The sequence below is a fragment of the Stegastes partitus genome, unplaced genomic scaffold (assembly GCF_000690725.1).
Source record: "Stegastes partitus isolate 25-593 unplaced genomic scaffold, Stegastes_partitus-1.0.2 Scaffold2181, whole genome shotgun sequence".
Classification (NCBI taxonomy): Eukaryota; Metazoa; Chordata; class Actinopteri; family Pomacentridae; genus Stegastes; species Stegastes partitus.
The window spans coordinates 24,562-44,258 of NW_007579912.1; the positions used below are offsets into that span (position 1 = coordinate 24,562).

The 19,697-nt window shown below is 41.1% G+C and overlaps 1 protein-coding gene across 2 annotated transcripts in view; it reads left to right on the forward strand.

Moving 5' to 3' along the window:
* Positions 1 to 880: 880 nt before the first annotated feature.
* zcchc2 (zinc finger, CCHC domain containing 2) overlaps positions 881 to 19,697 on the forward strand; it is a 26,538-nt gene continuing 7,721 nt past the window's right edge. For both annotated transcript variants that reach the window (XM_008304264.1, XM_008304263.1), the window contains exons 1-9: positions 881 to 1,827; positions 5,913 to 6,033; positions 6,470 to 6,540; positions 10,043 to 10,114; positions 12,158 to 12,258; positions 14,675 to 14,778; positions 15,628 to 15,690; positions 17,692 to 17,746; positions 17,899 to 18,022. In XM_008304264.1, coding sequence (XP_008302486.1) covers positions 1,027 to 1,827; positions 5,913 to 6,033; positions 6,470 to 6,540; positions 10,043 to 10,114; positions 12,158 to 12,258; positions 14,675 to 14,778; positions 15,628 to 15,690; positions 17,692 to 17,746; positions 17,899 to 18,022 — 1,512 coding nt within the window. In that variant the 5' untranslated portion in view covers positions 881 to 1,026. The remainder of the gene's footprint in view (positions 1,828 to 5,912; positions 6,034 to 6,469; positions 6,541 to 10,042; positions 10,115 to 12,157; positions 12,259 to 14,674; positions 14,779 to 15,627; positions 15,691 to 17,691; positions 17,747 to 17,898; positions 18,023 to 19,697) is intronic.

The following is a 19,697-nucleotide window of genomic DNA, read 5'->3' on the forward strand; positions in this document are numbered from 1 at the left end:
AAATAATTTTTAAAAATGTAATTAGCGTGTTTGATATTAAAAAACTAACCATTATTAATCAAATAACAATAGGTTATTACATTGAGTAAGGATAGAAATGAATCCAGCCTTAGACTGTTCTGCATGTTGTTCAGATTGCACAGTGAGTGAAACTGAATATTACAAATTCAGTAAAAACAGCTGGCGCCTGTAGTGTGATCTGATCATTTGAGTGTGTTCAACAGGAATGCATATCAGAACACAGCAAATGAAGGAGTAAAAAACAAGTAAGAGCCCAATTAATAAATACAACCCAGCGTCTACTCGGCCTTACAGAGAGGAAGGGTGACCTTAGCATACAGCTCACAGTGATGAGTATCGTAATAATCACCAGTGACAAATCCTAATGCACAGTGACAAACAGCGCTCAAGGGGTTAAGAGTCACAGCGGGACACGCATGTATAAAATGTCAGGAAGAAACCAGTATTTGTTCTGCTTTAGTCATTAGCTTTGAGGCATGATATTCAAACTTCTCATTGATCCAGATTCCCAGATATTTGCACTCTGTGGCCCTCTCAAAATGTGCGTCACCCATAGAAGGGATGACCTGTTTGTCTTGAACAGTTTTGTTGGCTCAGGTGATGGTCATACATTTAGTTTTCGCTTATTTTTGTAACACTGCTGTAAATTTACTCAAGTCAAACCTGACGTTTTTAGTGTTTCTTTGCATTCTGGTGCTTTTTGTACTTGGAGAATTTCTATTTACGGCTACTATTGGTCAGAGCAAGTCCACCAACAGCCACACGGTGGCAGTGATGCGCTTGACCGACGGGAGCCACAGCGCCGGGAATGACGCGTAGAAGAAGAATGTAACTTGGGAAAAGGCTTCAGCAGCGTCGCCGCGTCAGATGATTAGCTAATAGTGAAAACACTGTAAAAGGACTGACAGTTCTCCTCGCTTTTCAGCACTACCGAACTGTGTAAGTTGTCAATTATGTATATTGGTCCGCTGTTTACACTTTGAAGCCTCCCTCGTAGCGCTGATAATGCTGAAAATGAAGCTACCGATGAAAACGGGCGAGGAAGGAGGCGACGAACCGGCCGAGGACGATTCATTGGATCAGCCGGATCACCAACATCTTCCCAGGGCGGCATCCCCCTCCTCGGTGTACGACAGGCTGGAGGATCCGTCCAGACCTCATGGGTATCAATCACAGCTGGACAAGGAGACGGTTTTTGAGTGGTTCGGCCTACATCTAAACCCCGCTAAACGGATCGAGTTCATGTGCGGGCTGCTGCATATGTGCCAACCCCTGGAGCTCCGTTTTTTGGGATCGTACTTGGAGGATCTCGCTAGAAAAGATTACCACGTTTTACGGGACTTCGAGTTTCGGGCGAATAGTCCGAGCGATTTGGGAGTTTTAACGGACGTGGTGGATCCAGTGGTTAGATCCAAACTCCTGGTCTGCCTGTCCCTGCTCGGGTCTGACAGCAGGGAATGTGCTGGAATACTCTTTCGGATACTGAGCCATGTAGATCCGGCCTTGTTCTACAAAAATTATGACTACTCCCTTCCTCCATTCAGGAACCCTCACCACCACTCGTTCCATCCGCCGTGTCAGGACGGGAACGTGTACGGGCGCTCAGAGCAGACCTGCGGCTTCTCCACTAACGAAACAGCCGCTGGACCTCTGGAGCAGTTGGCGCTGCTTTTTACCATGGCCTCCCTGCACCCAGCTTTCCATTTCCACCAACGGGAGGTTGTCCGAGGACAACTCGAAAAAATAGAGCTTGCCATAGAAGAGGAGAGGCGTCAAAGCCAGCTTAGAATAAACGCCCAGGCAACGGTAATCAGCAATAACCCAACACTAGTACATTTAAAATGCTAAGCTAGGTCAAAACTTACACAACTTCAACGTGCTGGAGTTTCTGGAATCATTGGCTAAAGCAACGACAAAGTAAAATATCCGTCTTTCGATAATAATACTGCTGACCGTTATATTACTTACTCCACTGGGCTGTGTGCTCCAGCAGGAAACGTCCTTTCCTAGCATTAGCCGTCCATGGCAGTAGAGCTAATGCTAGTGCTAACCGAGTTAGCTAACACTTCAGCGAGTTAACCAGCGAGCAGCTTGAGTTGGTTAGATGGTTTTAAGGAGATACAACAGCCATGTCCAGATGTATGGGATACGGCTATGACTCAGTTGCTTTGGTACCATTATGTATCTTGCTGTGGAACTTTATTGGCTTCCACCATCTTTCTTAATCCAGTGAAAGTCACCATGCAGCTTTACTGGATGCCAAGTAGTGTCCCAGATGTACCAGCCAGCGCTGCTCTGACAGTAGCGGCTAATTGTTGAACAGGCTGGCTGGCCCAGCTGCTCTGTGCTCCAACTCCACAGCAGCAGGTGTTTCAGAAGGATCTGACTCACTCACTCTGGTGTCTGCAGGTTTTCACTCCAACCAAACAGGACAGAAGCTCATTACGTTCATTATTTCCTCCAGTGTGCTAGAAATGTGGTTTATTAGATAAATTAGCTGGCATGGTTGCTTTGCATTCTATTAACAGTCATAATAATAATGTTAGCTGGCCTGGTTTATCAGCTGTGGTCATCTTGACTATAATCACTAGTTTACACAGTTGTTTACTCACTTAATCTCTAGAGCCATAACAGTTCACTATCAACTATTAAATGAATCAGCAGCTGTTTTGATAATCAGTCATTGGTTTTAGTATTTTTTTTTGTTTTTCCAGAAAATAATGTCAAAATTCTCTGATGCCAGCACTTTTAAGTTGAATATTTTTTTCTGGTTGCTTTACCACACAATGACTGTAAACAGAATATGTTTGGGTTGTGGACAAAACAGGGTATTTTAGGACGTCATCCTTTGCTTTGAGAAACACTGATCAACATTTTTCACCAAACAACTGATCGACTTATTGAGAAAATATTCTTCGTATTAATGAAAGTGATAGTTAGTTATAGCCCTACTAATCTCTAGTCTACAGCTAAAGCTTTTAATGAAAACAAAAACCAAACATTACGAAGGGGGAGGCATGTTTTAGACTTTATTTACACTACAGCAGTGGATATTACTTTTGAGTTGTTGTTTTTCCTCATCTTACACTTCACTTATCTACAGTGTTTGTGTTGGCTAAAGCAGGGTTTTTTGGTAAGATGCACATTAAGCTATATTTGCATGTGTTGTTGAGGTCATACGCCTGGTAATGTTATTGTTGTTTACCTGTTGCCAGCCCACAGAAATCTATTGTCGGAGTGCGTTTAGTTCTCATATAAACCAGCAGGGAAAATCATTGATTGCAGACAAACATGGGTGTAACATCCTTTGGAGGGAAATTAGGAAGCCAGCTGCCTTTTTAGTTCAGGAGGTTTGCAGGGATATCTGAACTCAATTTACTTGAAACAGATCCTTCTATGCCAGTTTATGTTTAATATTTGAAAGGGTTCTGCCTTTTACAAGATTATCCAGATAACCCAGTAAGCCTGCTGTGTGTACACACACGGGGCCCACAGTCTGTGTTTAGTGCTTGCAAACCAAAATATCTGACTTTGGCCAATGAGGGAAGCCTTAGTGGAGCAAGTGTGGGACAGTGGTGACCTCCAGACACCTGCCAAGCATCCAGCTACTGTTGAAAGGTTCATAAGGTACTTCAGTATTCAACTGCGGTGGCTGCTTTTGAAGAAAAAGTATCCTCAGCTCTCTCATTCTTTACCCACCGTCCGTGGAGGTGCTCGAGGCAGCAGGTTTTTTTTTTCCTCCACCAAGGTTAGAACTGAAATGAAGACATCTGATCAGTGCTGTTTGTCATTAAAACTACCACTCCAAATTCCATGAATTTGTTGGAGAGGTGGAGCATGGGCACAGGAAGAACACTAAAGGAATAAATTTAAAGCTGGGTTGTATTAGATGCTTATCCATGGTGAATGTGTTACCTACCACTGGATGACTAACAACCGATCTGCAATGTAATACAATGCACGGTTGCGGTTACATGTAGGAATACGGAAGTTGAGAAAATATAGCACCAAAGAAGAGAGCTCTCTGACGGCAAGGAAAAGCAGTAAGAATATTCTAAATATAGTGTACACTTAAACTGGTATTGATTTTTTTAGGTGGCTAAAATATGTTTTGCTGCTGACCCCGTTACAGCAGCACACTGCTTAGCTTCCCTGCCAGTAGTTCTCTCTGCTTCTTCAAACTGGGGTGCTACCGCGATCTACTGCATGTGGTACACTCACTAAGTACCTTAAACAACCCCACCTCAAAGAAACTGGGCTGTCTCTTTTAATGCCAGTGTGGATCCAGTCTACTTTCGTTAAAATTGCAAGATAGGGCATTGACCTTGGCAGCGGATGCGCTTTTCAAGCACCCTTCTAGTTAATCAATGGATAGAGCCATTGTTTTGTTTGCTCAGAATTAAGCCCTACAGTTTGTTGAAATATACATTAGGGTGAAGCAATAACCAGAGTGTGTTTGAGGCAAGGGTGTATTATTTACTTAGCCAATTGGACCTCTGGCCACAGACAGAAACTGTTTAACAAAGGTAGTAAGAGTTTTGTTTCACGTTGTTTCCCTGTGTGTATTTAAATAGAAAAATCACTTGTCTAACCTAATATGAAGTTATGCAAAGAATGCAAAGCTCTTCTGGTGCCACTCTCAAGTGTCAGAGCTTCCCACCGACACATGAAAAACCCCCTCACCCCTCTGTAAATGACTCTCAGCTTGTGTCAGTGTCCTGCTACCGGATCCACATGTGGTGCATGTAACAGTTTTCATTAGGGATGCCAGTAAACACCAAAACAGTTGCTGAACTTGAGGTGTGATAATGTATAAATAGCTCTATTTGTAGTCTAAGATAATTTTGTACAATAGGTGAGAAGTTAAAATAGTTGCAGACATTATTCCAACACTGGCAACTGCATGCTAATTCAGTGCTGCTTTATGTCCAGCAGTCACTATCAAGGGTAGTTTGTCTTTCTGTGTTGCCCCACAGATGACATTCAGTGTTGTATAACTGAGAATGACAGGTTTGGTGCCAGACTTTCACTTAGTTTTTGAATAGTACGAACACAGTCTCTTCAGCCTCGTTTGGAAATATGAAAATGAAAAATATTCCAGAATCTGGAGTTAGAAAGAAACAAGCTTAGCAGACCCCTGTAGCCTGCTGCTCATCTCAGCTGCAGGTTAGTGACTTCAGGCTACAGTAGTTGCTGCTAGCATTTACAAGCCTGTATTACAGACTCTGCGGGGCTGTCTCTTTTCCACATGAGTCCTTGAGGTTGAACACATTGTGAGTCAGAGCCTGGCCTGGTGAAGATGCTCCTAATAAAATCACACATGCCATTTTTAGAGCAGGGTAACCGTCTCTGGACTGTGCTACTGTCAAATGTGGACAAAGACATAGTGAGAGAATGATTTGAAGCAAATGCTGGTTGCTGGTGTTTCCTTGTGCTTACATAGTTGTTGTTTCATTCCTTTAGATTGTCAGATGGTTCTATTTTAGTTGCCCTTTTGGTATCCCACAGGCTATGTTTACTTGCTTGACTGTTTACTTTGGTATTTGTATTATGTATGTTATCTTTACTTTTTGGCCACTCAACATTTTAAGTACATTTGTATTTCCTGCTGCATTGTGAATCATCACTGAGTAATATGTTTACATTGGCCAATATTCCCATCTCTAAAAATGACCTCCTTAAGTCTGGGAAAACCAAAGCAACCCACTTTGGGGTAATTTACCTTTGAACTGTACTCCAGCGTTACAAATCTGTCATCCCTAATAGGGCTTATTTTGTAATTATAATGTCTAAATGTCAATCACGTTAAATAGATTGCTCTAATTAAAGGTCACAATTTAAAACATCCAGTATGACCAAGTAACTAACTTTGTGTCCTTTTGGGTCTCAAGGAGCTGATGGGTCAGAAGGCAGATTACCTGGCCCCCTCAGCACTGGGTTTAGGAGAGTACACAGCCTCCCATCCTCCTTGCCAGAGTCGACGCTCTAGCCGCTGGGCAACACAAAGAGAAGGTGAGTGCAAACAGTGTACACACTGTACATAATAATTTCCATTATAATTGCTGCAGGTTCAACAGGGAACAGGGCTGCATTTTAAACTGTGGAACCAAAGTTTCATCCTTCTGTGCCAATGTAGTCTTAGCAGGACTGTGCAAGTGTCAATCACCTGTCTTAACCAACTAGGGGACTTTCGTTACTTTGATTATTAAAGTTTTAGTTATTTTGCTTTCAAAAAAAAATCTCTGGAATTGATTCACAGTAGGTCCTACAATGACCCTAATAATTGTATGGGCCTAAATAATTTACCAGACTTTCAGTGGGTACACATTAGTAAGTGATTCTAAAGTCAATGTTTGCTGAGTCCTAATAGCTGCACTGCTGTTTTCCTGTTCAACTTGTCAGAGAGACTAAGTCGTAATTGTGTGTTACTGGTCTGTGTTTTTTGCAGCGGTGCATATAGAGGGAATCGTGCTCAGGGGCATCTCTCGGACCAGAATAGACAAGGAATACAACTTTGAGGTGGGCAACAACATCACACACACAGTGTTGGAAGTCTTCTGTAATGTGATACATTTTAGTTCAGTAGTGCCTTGTTCAGACAATACAATGCCAGCGCAAAATTAGCCCTAGCATGTTAGTGCTTTATTTGACATTCTCTCCTGTTGCGTGACAGCTTTCACAACATATCAGTGACAGTGACTAGTAGGAGCCCAAAGCTCTCCTCTACACGCCCAGCATTTGTTTACAGTCTTGGTACAGAGAGTTTATTTTTCTCTCCTATCTCTTCCCAATGACATCACATAGGTCGCGAAAGGCAGCAAGCTGTTGTTGGCCAATGACCAGCATGTAGTCTGTCATGTGTCTCGGCCAAGTCACAGCAAGAAGTTATGGCATTATAATTGCCTAATCTGAAGCAGTGACCATCTTATCAGAAACAAACATCCTGTAGAATGAACACGGCATGACATGGTTAACAATCCCAATAACTGTAGTGATGTCGGGTGTTTCTTTTAGCGTACATGTCGGACACCACAGTTGCGCAAACACAGAGACTTTTTCCGCTCTGCTGCTATCAGCTTCCCGTGTGTGTGTGCTCAGCTTTGGGAGGTGGCCAACCCACTACACTCGAGAGATGCAACAAGCAGTTAGCTTACAGTGGAGTGTAACAATAATAGCTTGGCGATAGAATTAAAAAAACAAAAAAAAAACTCTTTCAAACAACCCTTCTCAGGGTCACATTGGTGGGTAGTCACATTGTACTACAGACACAAAGTTGTGTTTCTATGCATTCTGTCAATGTAAAAACCACAACCAAATCTTAATTGGTAAAATGAATATGTGCAAAGACTTTTCATAGCAGACCGCCAAGTGGATGGCCAGTGCTTTGGATGGTTCATTCCTTAGTTTAACATTGGTTGTGTTGGAGAGTTTCAACAATCTGAGCATGTGGGCATTTGATATTTGACAACAACCTCTCCTGCTGCTGTCTGCTACACTCCCTAAACCACAATCAGACCACAACACACCATGGCCGTACCTGTTCACCGTGTACAGCCATCTGTTAACAGCTTTCACATGCTAGTTTGTGCCTGGAGTGGCTTTCTGACAGGTGTCTGCATCCCCTTTGCCCTGTGGAGCTTTATGCTGGTTACACCAGTGCTAGACTGGAAGTAAGGCTTATCTATCTCCAGCATGGTGACATTTTTTGGTCAGGTTAAGCAGGGTTGGAACAGGATGGCCTCTCTGTGAGCTGTATCAGCCAAACTAGAACTTGCCGCACAGGGAAATGCAGGTTGTGCATGCGTTCATATTGTTACTCATACAATTGTGTGTGGGTCGATTGGGTTATGGCAGTATTCTTTCTTTCCTTTCATTTATTTATTTATTTTTTTTGACCCAGTTGGCCATTGTACTTCACCAATCCCACTTTCTAGTTCCGTAGTGTGTCAGTCTAGTGCCAAACTAGTGGCAGGTTGTCACAGATGATGACTTTGTTCCTTCAAAAAATTGTTGTGTTCCAAACATGGATTCACAGTAACTAATGTGATTATTGCTCATTTACAGGGAGATAAATTCAGTAAAGCAGATGGAGAGGAGAGACTAACTGTCCTGTTGGCTTGACTGAGCTTTGACAGTCAAGCCAACAGCGCTCACAACAGTGAGCCGCTCTCACTCTCCATCTGTTTATACTGGAACAAACCACTGATGCACACAAGGACACAACACACATTCTCACACATCTTTGCACTGCCCTCATGAGCTAAATAGGCCTGTTTATTTTATGTCGTGTAACATAATTTACATACCGTATCTGTAGATAGGAAGACTTCTAGCATAAGAATTATTTGGCTGCAAAAAATTTAATAAAATAAAAAAATTCCCCCCAAAAAAGCTACAAAAATCAGGACTTGCTGCTACTTTTTGTTTCCATTAAGTGTCGTGTTTGCTGCTTCACTATTAAAAAATGCCTCCCCTAGGGATGTTCAGGTCCGGCTTTTGGTAATCAGTACTGATCAACATCGTAAATCAAACCAGCCAATCTGATGCTGACCAGTTTGCTGTTTTTGAGACGCAGTCAAAGATGTACCATTTTTTCATGACTAAATGCCATCTACATATTCCACAATAGGAATGTAGCTGAAAAGGACAGACATTTTCCTCTATACAAGATTTAAATAGCGCTGTGCTGTTTTGCTGGTGGCTGCCAATAGACAGCCTTGATCCAATATTCATGTTTTCCTATTTAACCGACATCTATTTCTTACCTCTAAATGAAAAAAAAAAGAAATCCCTTCAACTGTGGTTGTGTGGTCATCAAAGTGAATTGAATTAGCCACATTAAAATGAACAAAACCAATTAGGTTTAGATATGCTTATTAAAACCTTAGTGAGCTGCGTCATCCCCTTTTGGTTGTCTGAATAAATTCATCTGGTGTTAAGACAGTAATGCTTCCCCACAGTTGTTGCATATTGAGTCATAGTTGGCTATTTTTGTGAGACAACTCAGAATAAGATGCTTTTTAATAGCATGTGACTGTTCACCCAGTGGATTGTAATGCTTTGCTTTCCGCTGTAGCTATACAAAATTTAAACACAACCAGAGGGATATCACCACCGTCCTCTCATGTACTCTTTATTAATGCATTACTAATGCATGAGTCATGGTCATGTATAGCTCATGAACTCATGTCTTAGGAAATATGTAACGTCCTTGTGTCTCAATGGGAACATGACTAACATTGGATTTTATAGTTTTATCAGTAAAGTAGAATTTGTATAATGTCAACTCTACAACTTCACAACTTCAGTAGATGTAGCTTCTACATAGATGTAACTAGTCTTGTATCTATCTTATAGATTATTGGATTTGATATTCAGCATGTTTTTCGATTATCTGCACCAACTTTTGTTTTTAATGATTCCCGATTAGGTAAATTATTTTAAAAATGACTTTGGCTCTAATGCAGCCACATCGCTCTATATGCAGTCTGTAGTCCTGAGCAATTGTCCCACACACAGCACTCTCTGGTTGGTTACACATGAGGAGTAACAGCCTGTCAGTGCTCAAGGATAAATGTTAAAAAGTTTAATTTTTTTCAATCAAAGGCATTGTGTTTGAGCTTATGTTATTCTTAATCTGAACACCAAGAGTTTCCCGTAACCTCAAATATGTATTAATTGCACGTATCTATGATGTAATTATGACTGGTGATTGGTCTTCTCGTTTACTAATCTGTATTGACCCAGAGGAAACCATAATGGTTGACCACTAATTTTGTTTGTGGCATTACGTTCTTAATGTAGCCATCTTGATGTTGCTGTGTGAGTTGTATTTGTCAAGATTTCTCACATGTTCACAAACCTAGCTTTTTCTAATATGGTATGATCTTTTCTCTTTGTGTGTGTATTTCCTGTGTCATTGTACTATGAAGCACTAGTCGAGCTCTTTCTGAGGCTGCTGTTGTCAGCTGTCTCCTAGAAGTGTGTGTAGTGATGGAGAATATCTTCTGCTGTGTTTTAGGTGAAGTGGTCAGACTCTTCTTCCAGCAATGTGACCAAAACTCATCTGGAACTGGAGAACTTCCTTCTTAAGGTACATACCTTTGCTGAAGTTATTACCAGTTATACACATGTCTGTTTCAGTAACAAAATTGCTTGAAGTGTGGGTCCTCCCACTAGCGCCTCAGGTGAGAAAAATCACACTTCTTTGTTAAGTAGTCTATTGTCACTAAGCCTCTAATTTAGAATTTAATGCAGTTAATGTGATTATGTGTAGACAAGTCTTGAAAATCAGTCATTGACTGATTGAGGAGATACCTGCTGTGGTGAGTGTGTCAACACAATGGAGAGTGTTGGTGACAAACCTATTTGGGTTTTGTCACAGTAGGGAAAGCACAGACCTGAGTAATCCAGTTAATAAGTAAATTCAATTCAGCTGCTTCAATTTCTGAGTCCTAGTGTTGTGTATGCTCGTTTACCAACACACTGTCATGACTTACAAAGACACCCAAATGGAACGGAGCCATCATTAGCATTGTTCATTAGAAACACCTGTAGGGTTCCTGCTGAGACAAGTCAATAAGCTTTGTGTTTAAAAAGCCAATTGAGCCTATTTTCGTGGCTTTTATAACAGATATTTAGACACAATGATTTTTGGCAACATTCTTTACTAAAAAATATCTGCGTCTGTCTTAGCCCTTTTCCACCAAACTGGTTCCAGTGCTGGTTCAGAACCAGTGCCTGACTTAGCACCAGTTCTTTGTGTTTCCACCGCCAAAGCACCAACTCCAGGCTCTCACAACTGATGCTTTTCAGGCACCAACTCTTTGCTGGGCCAGAGAAAAACACAGAGTATGTCAGAGGGTTGGGGGCGGGGTTGTCATGACCACCGAGATCGAGGAATGGGACACACAAGTGGTAATTTGTGTCGTTTTTCACCAGGACGTCCCTGGTCTGATCACGGATGTATTGGAATGAGTCCCAAGACACACGGACGTTTTGCACATACTGTTGCACACTGAAAGCTGGCACAATTATGTCCCACCAGTAGCACCACAGTGGTGGAAAACAGTACTTTTATAACTTCTGTGTACTGCAGTATTTAAACTTATAAATGCGGTCTTCTCATGAAAAATGGAGCAGACCTACGAGCGCTGTTTATTCCGCTCACAGAAAAGACTGCACAAGAAAAAATCACTGGGTTTCATCTTGGATAAATCTGACATTAGAACACCCTAGTTTACTCTTTTTAAAGTCGTTTTTTGTCACACACCGATCTGAGCACCTCAGCCACCAACAGCAGCTACTGCAGCCTGCAGTGTGGGGCGTTCAGGGAACATCGTAAATTGTAGAGTCTATCAATAAGAAAATGTTCAGCAGGTCATATGTTTTTCCTGTGACAAGATGAGAAATGCGACCAAGTGAGAAAGTTGGTCGCACCGGTAAAAAAATCAAAGTAGTCCTGTGTGGACTTCCATGTGGCTCAAGTGTTGTTTGGTAAACAGCTACGTATGCAGTGACGTATGGCGTGGCTCTAACTTGGCTCCTTGCCAATGGAAAAGCAACCAACTCTTAGAAGGTGCCAGATTTGAACCAACTAAGCACTGGAACTAGCACCGGCACGGAACTGGCACCTGGTTCTTTTTGGTGGAAAAGGGGTATCTGTGGAACAACTCAAAGACACAGAGTGTGGCGAGAGAGAGGGGATGTCATATTTCATCAATATTTCTGAGGAAAAAAGAGGAAGAGAAAATTTGTTTGTCCAAAAAGGTAACAACCCCTGAAATTGAAGATGCAATTAAATTTCAATTTCATTCTAATTAAGTCTCTCCAGTGGGATGATCTGTGTACAGGTGATGTCTGTGTCATGTTGTCTTATCAGAAGTTGATGAATTTTAGAAAGAGCTTTAGTAAGCCACACAAGAGTCAATCAGTTAGTTTTTATTGATCTTGTTCAGTGATTCAGTTACAAAATGTTAAACTGAATTTCTAACATTTGATGAGTTTACATGGCAAGTACTTCAGCTCTGACTTACCACTGTAGTAGTCAGTCGTAGCTGCTGTAGTCACATGTTGCTTTTACAAACTTGTTTAGTACATTTCATCTGTTGTTCACCTTCCCGCTTTCTCCCTGCAGCTTCCTAAGGATCAGTGCACAGAGTCTTTTGAGAAGAGCATCCTGAGACTTCTGAACCAGGGGGACCAGTATGAGAGCAGGGAGGTAGAGAAGAACCTCAGGTACAGTACATCAAAACCACAAATTACTCCGACTCATAAACAGAACTGAGATGGTGAAAATGTGCCTTTTGAACTGACTGACTAAGACAGGAGTCCATTTTAGTAGGAATCCTTTTGGTGCCCATTTTCCATTACTGCATGCATTTATCCATAGATGTCCTTTAATGAGTTTCAGTGGCCAGTCATCCTGCGATGTTGGACATTTTTGTGGCTAGATAGAGTTAAAATAAATCTCTTTTCGGCTCCGTCAGCTAAACATGATGGATTTGTTTGGTGCTTTCTGGCGTTCACACCATATCAGATCACATGAAACCATTGCAAACTGCAGCCTTGACTGAGGACGAACCGCAGTCTCGACTGTGGTCATTTCATTTTGTTATTCGGAGCTCTCCAAGGATAAGAGGTCAACATCTGTCTCGTTTTTGTCCTAAGACCTTCTCTTTCGGGGTCATTTCCTGTACGTAATAAATCTAGAATGCATTCCTACTCCGTACTACCCCACAGTTCACATAGAAGACAGTTAAGATCCTTTATGGAATTGTGACTTTGAAAGGAATTATAGGTTACTATGTTTGTACTATATTATAGAAGAACAATGTAGATGAGACATTCAGTGCTTTGGCATTGTCTACGTTTACAAGTGTTTATTTGTGGTATTACATCTCTCACAATGCTTTGGAGGATCTACACAGGTAGAATCATGTCACCATAGATTTTGTAAGTTATGCTGTAAGCTTAAACCCTGCTTTTAACCTTTAGAATGAGCTATCAGCAGTTTGTGATTGTACAGAAAACCATCACTGGATTACTGTGATACTGACAAAAACTTCGAATGATCTATGGATAATAATAACACATTTATTTTGTATTGCACTTTTCAGGATGCTCAAAGTCGCTTGACAGGGTATACGATAAAACGGGAACAGAACAAGATGAATTAAAAGCAGATTTAAAAAAAAAAGTAAAACAGTTAAACATTAAAAGCGATCTTGAGAAGGTGAGTTTCTAAAAGGGACTTGAATGTGTGGAGGTCAGAGCAGTGTCAGATGGGAGATGGAAGGGAGTTCCAGAGGGTGGGAGCAGCAGCAGGAAAGGCTCTGTCCCCCCAGGTTCGGTGGTGGGGCGAGGAGGTGAGCAGAGGCGGAACGACGGGAAGGGATGTGGGGCTGGAGCAGGTCTGTGAGGTAGGAAGGGGTCAGATGATGGAGGGCTTTGTGGGTGAGGAGAAGGATATTAAATGTGTTGCGTTGTTTGACAGGGAGCCAGTGGTGATGTTGGGATAGTTGTTTGCGATGAACACTGGAGACAGCAACATCCTTCGAAACGGTTACTGACAATGAATCTAAATGATTCATCTTCTGTGTTCAGGTTTGACTAAAGTGTGACTTGGAAAGGCAGCCTATCCTTTGACACACACACAGTGGCTTTTGGTGCTAATGGTTTTAAAGTAGCTTAATGTCTTCAGAATGCTGTGTGTCAGGTATTGCTGCTGCTCCAAACCAGCAGGCAGAACTGCAATAACTGCTGCCAGTTGTGTTCACAACAGGGCATGCCATTGTCCCTTTCATCTTGTGCACTTTCTCTGCCTCACGGCGAGACAAAAGATCTGTCTCACAGTGAGAAAATGTCTGATCTAGAGAGTGAACTTAATTATTGTTATATGATTAGCGCTTTCAATAATTGTTCCCCAAACACATCATGGTAGGCATGACAGACAAGGACTCTTATGTGTCTGTCATTGTTGAATGGATTGTCAGCTACTGAATGGACACACACACACACACACACACACACACACACACACACACACACACACACACACAGAGCTCCATGGCCAATGCACCAGTTTCATTTTGTGTGAAGTGAAACTGTGGAAAGTGAAACCTATCTGCCCAACAACAAGTTTTTGTTTTGATCCATAGCCCAGCCCACAACCAAGCTGCAGTACAACTGTGCTATAGCTGCATGATTTCCACATTACAAAAGAGTTCTAAACATGTTGGCAGAAGTTTGCAGTCATTCACATCAACTTGCATGGTTTGGGTCTTTGTGTTGGTATGATTGATCATGGCTACACAAAGCCCAGTGTAGGAAAGAAATAAATAAAAATCTGTTAAAGCTTTCAGTATGAAACATTGGTTTATTACAAAATGATTTCCATATGATTCCTTCCTCCATATAGATTTACCAAAAAAACAAATAAAAAAGAAGGATGAGTTCTTTCATTTGTCTCTCATAAATCTCAGAATAGTTCTGAATAATTGTCAAGACCTTATATTTTAAGAAAGTTGAAGGAAAACAAAGTTTGGGTAATATTGTTTGATGGGTGTGTTTAGGATTTAAATATGTCTAAATTCTGTTCAGCTGCCAGAACAGCCGAGTTTTACTTGTTGTGTCTGTGTCTGTCCTCCTCTAGGGAAAGGTTCCTGTCTGCTCCTCCACTTTTCAGGCAGACCAGAAAGGTTTGCAGCTTCTTCAACTGTGACTCCAGTTACTCCACTAAACCTTCCTGCTGCAGATGTAAGTATCAGGCTAAGATATCCTCTGATTACAATGATATTCTCAACTTAGAATGTTTGCGCTTTTTTTAAATGTAATGTCTTCTTTTCCAACACAATCTGAAATGTCAGGTGTTTCAATTAATACTGTTTAAGTCATTATGTTGTCTTTCGTAGAAAAGTCAGAGGTCTGGTCTCCTCACAAGGACACCATATACTCATGTCCATGTTGGTGTTCTGTTTTTTCTCTTCTGGAGCAAGCCAAGCAATCTCTGAATTTCAATAAAGTTCAGTTAAATTCAGTTTCATTTAGATAACATCAGTTCATCACACGGGTCATTTCAGGACACTTTATTGTATGGTCAGTATGTTGAAGTATTATAGAGAATAAGGCAGCAATTTCCCCATTTCTTTAAATTGTTATTGTTTTATAGTCAAGCAGTCCCCTTAGTGAGTTCTCATGTTGTTTTTGTTGGTTTAATGGATCAATATTCTGTAAAATTATCAGTTTTCAAGGAAGAAATGATAATATTTTGCCTTTTATGACCATCAGTTATATGGAACAAAGGCAGAGTTTTTGGTTTTTCTTAAAATGTAATAATTTTTTTTGCCCCATAAACCTAGACATTTGTTTTTTTGTTATTTTAGATTTGATTAGTTCTTGATGTATATCTGCTGCACTGCTGGTTTACTATTAAGCACTATTTACACACACACACACACACACAGACAATGCATACCTGTAGGTGTCGAACCAGATGTCAGCGTATGAGGCAATGACCCACAAATGACGGATATTGGGGGAAACTGTGCTGCGTGAATTTTTGTGAAGAGAAATCCCTAAATGTGATGTTATGTTTTTTTAAAACAGGCAATTGCCAGCCGGGGAAGGCCTACCAAGGAGACTGCTCTGACGCCTCCAGTCAGGAGGAAGGTGAGAGGAAGTGAAATTCTCCTACAACTCTTTTCCCACAGTGCGGTTTTTCTTCTGACAAGTGTTTTCCTCTGTGGAGAGCAGCAGGGGCAGGGAGAGAGCAGAGAAGAGGACAAAAGAAATGCACAAGAGCATGTATAATGTGAATGAGGCCTGATTGTGGGCACAGACAAAGCAAAGGAACAGCCAGCTAACCAGGGCTGCAGCTCTAGCTTGAGCTACATAGTAGGCATGAAAAGCTAACTAGTGTTTATTTTTGGAGGTCGTTTGGAAAGGCTGAGTCTGTTTCAAATCCTCATATTTCACGGCTATATTTGCCTGATGATGTGCTGGACTGAAATCAGCACGACTAGCAGTAAGCACAGCGCTGGCCTGCCTTATACTTTAAATAATCGTTTCTACTACAGCAGTTTTGATAAGGTAATCACATGTTGTATTGAAGTTAAGATTACAGGCACTTGCCTTTCATCTCAATGAAAATGGAAAATACTCCCTTCTTTTTAAGTTTGCAGTACAGCACACTTTGGGGAGTTTTGAACTAAATACTTAAATCTCTTTGCATCTCGCAACAAGACAGGTGCAAGCCATATTTAGCGTAGCTTAGCACAAAGACTGAAAGCAGGGCTGAACTGCTAGTATTACCCCGTTAAAAGTAATGAAACTTCAGTCCCACAGCACCAAATTCTGGAGATGTCGTGGTGTCTGTGCCTGGTGTTGCAGCCATCCTTTACAAATAGACATTTGGTGAAGAACATGTTGGTGCTGTACCTTATTGATGATCCTGACCAGAATAAAAGTGCGTTGGAGAAGCTATAACTATTAGTTGGTGCCAAGCCGATAGCAAGGAACAGTTTTAGATTTTATCTGAGTTGTTTGTTTCAAACTTGACTTTTTTTTGTCTCCTTTAACATCACATATGATAGGAATAATGAGAAACCAGACATTTTTTTGACATTGTTTAACTTAAAGAGAGACTATATGAGAGCTCCAGACCAAACGTTTGTATTGGTTTCACTGGTACAGCTAATCTTGGTCTTTTTGGTGCACCCAAAATTTTTTTTAATCATAAATAATACATTTTAAGTCTTAAACTTTTTGGTTGTTCCTACACACATTGGTCATTTCTTAACTCCATATGTAAACAATTGTGGACAGTTGGTCTTTTCACAAGGATGATCTGGGACTGGGCTGCAAGGTGGCTCGGTGGTTAGCACCGTCACCTTGCAGCTAGAAGGTCACCAGTTCACGTCCTGGTTAGGACACCCGGGATCTTTTTGCGTGGAGTTTGCATGTTCTCCCCGTGCAGCGTGGGTTCTCTCCGGCGTCCTCCCACAGTCCAAAAAACATGTTGAGGTTAATTGGTGATTCTAATCTACTACAATTTACAGATGTCTTCTAAACATCTTGCATGCATCAGTAGGTGCATAGACTGCATATTTCTATATACACACACTACATACATATTATATATAGTCTCTCGGTAGATGCTAGCTCGGCATCTGTTTGTAGAGCAGCCTCTAATCCCCACTCAGGTACTGCAGCACATCAACTCAGACAGGTGTGTGACCAAGTATTAGTTTGAGAGGAGTGAAATGAGATGTTGTAATATCAGTGTTACCTCACGTGAAACCAAGTGATTTTATCTGGCTGTGTGAGCTGCAGTCGACCTGTGGGTTATTGGAGTCCTGTATAATGTCTGTAACAATAAGATGGATGTACACAGTATTTTTTTTTAAAGTATGATACATAAATGTCTCGCTTGAACTGTCTTTTTACACTTAAGCTTTTATATTGATTCAATTTTTGTCAAAAACAGCAAACACTAAATATCAGTGACATGACTGCTATTTGTATCCTCACATAGTGTATCTGCTGCTGCTCTGCTACTTCTAATTTGTCAGTGTTTATGGTAAAATTATACATCTTGTTTCTTGAATATTGATAGAATTGTCCTGAATCTGTCTCTAATGTGTAATTTTTGTTTTCCCCTGTCACATTTAGAGTCATACGTTCAGGGACACAAGAAAAAGCACGGGTCCAAGAGTCCATGTCAACCGTGAGTAGACTGTCTGTGGTCTAATCTATGGCTCTGAAACATGTTCATCCTCATAATTAAAGTAGAATGTTGCTACTACATAGGAATGAAGCAGAAAAAGAAACACTGGCTGGACAGTAAGAATACCTAAAACCTCCTCTCCTGTCTGCCAGTCTGTCTAGTGCCAAAGGCTCCCAGGGGGACATTCGGAGAGGGGCTCATGCTGCAGAGCTCAACGGTCCAGCAGAGAGGAGGAAGAAGGGTTGTACACTGAGGGGGAGTCATGAAGCTGAACAGGTGAGAATAGAATAATGAACAAGAAGGTCACATATTGTCCCACTGGTGCTGGATTAAAAAAAACTGCTCTCAGCACTACTTCTGATTACCACTGACACACAGGGTGGTCTAAGGAAGTTCATCATATGATTAACAACACTGAGAAAAATCATGTAGAAATTGTAGCTTGCTGTGCTACAACCTGTTTATTATGTGTAGTTAGTGAGCTACAGTCCCTCAATACAAACCACTTATGAAACTGCCATAGTTACATTCATGCATCTTATTTCAATACCAAATGTGATTCCTCTGCTGCAGCTACTTTATAGCCCCTAAATGAATTGTAACAAAAGCCATAGAACAACAGTTGGACATTTTTATATTTATAATCTGTTCTTTGCTAAATTTGTGACACATCACTACTAATAATAGTTCCATATCACTGGAACTGTTTGTTTAGAGACCCTGCAGTGGATTCCACGAAGCAGGTTTACTGAAACCCAGGTTTTGTTAACCCTGAATTTAGGGAGTTACTATTCCAGAAACAGAGACCATATTTAAGTCTGAGTTATTTACAATGGTAACTTTGACTCTGTGACACTAACCTGCTCACTGACAGTATTTCTGTAACAGACCCGGGTTCGTCTTTGTGTCCCCGTCTGACGTCTCAGTTCCTCGTTCACACAGTCCATATCATTTTCAGAAGTTTATGTCTAGAGAGGAAGATTAAAACCCCTTGTTTAAAACCTATCTTTGATGATCAGTCACCAGCACAGAGTAAAATCTGGACGTTTAAACAATAGTTGTCTTTTAGTTCCCATTCTTTATAACATTTAGCGTGCATAATTATGATTACGTGAAAACTGTAGACACATCCATACTGATGTGTACCTTTGGCTTTGATTCTGCAAGTTTCTACAACACTATTGGATGGATGGAACACAATTTTTCCAGAAGAAATTCCCTTGTTTGGTGCTTGATGATGGTGGTAGAGAGTACTGTCTGAAGTTCAGTCCACATATATAGCAATACGCTCATTGCCCTTTTCTTTGTAGCTGAAAGTTGGTGGCTAGTGAACTTCTCTTGCTCTGATTGCCAGGGTAATCGTGTTGTATATTTCCCACTCTGAGCTGAGTGATACTTGCTAGCCTACTCTACAACATTTATTTACTTTGTTAGTTTACACATACACACTTTAATAGACGTTAGTTAATAGTTGTTTTATCACACGTTAAAGGGGATCAGACAGAACAACTTTGTTCTGATTTGTAGTGACCATCCTTCTAAGGGACAAGTGAACCCAAACCATGCCAGCTAAATGCCCCCACAGAAAGGGTGAAGGGTTCAGGTTTTTCCTTTAATTTGTCACCTGTCTGAAACAGAACTGGTGTAATGATTAATTCTCTGGGAAGCTCCGCAGCACAGTTCACAGTTAGCACAATTCCACGAACACTAGTTAATCATTATAGACTGTAGGTACATGTTGGATTTAGTTAACCTAACTTTACGAATGACACAGCAGGATGTGTGTGTTTGATTGGATGTGTCACACATTGCCACGTGAATGAGAGTGCTCAGCTCTAATCTCACTGATACACTGATATAGGTCAAGACTACATGCATGTGTGGGTGAGAGAGGGACAGCAATCTGCTGACGCAGCACAACCTCTCTCTCTCTCTCTCTCTCTCTCTCTCT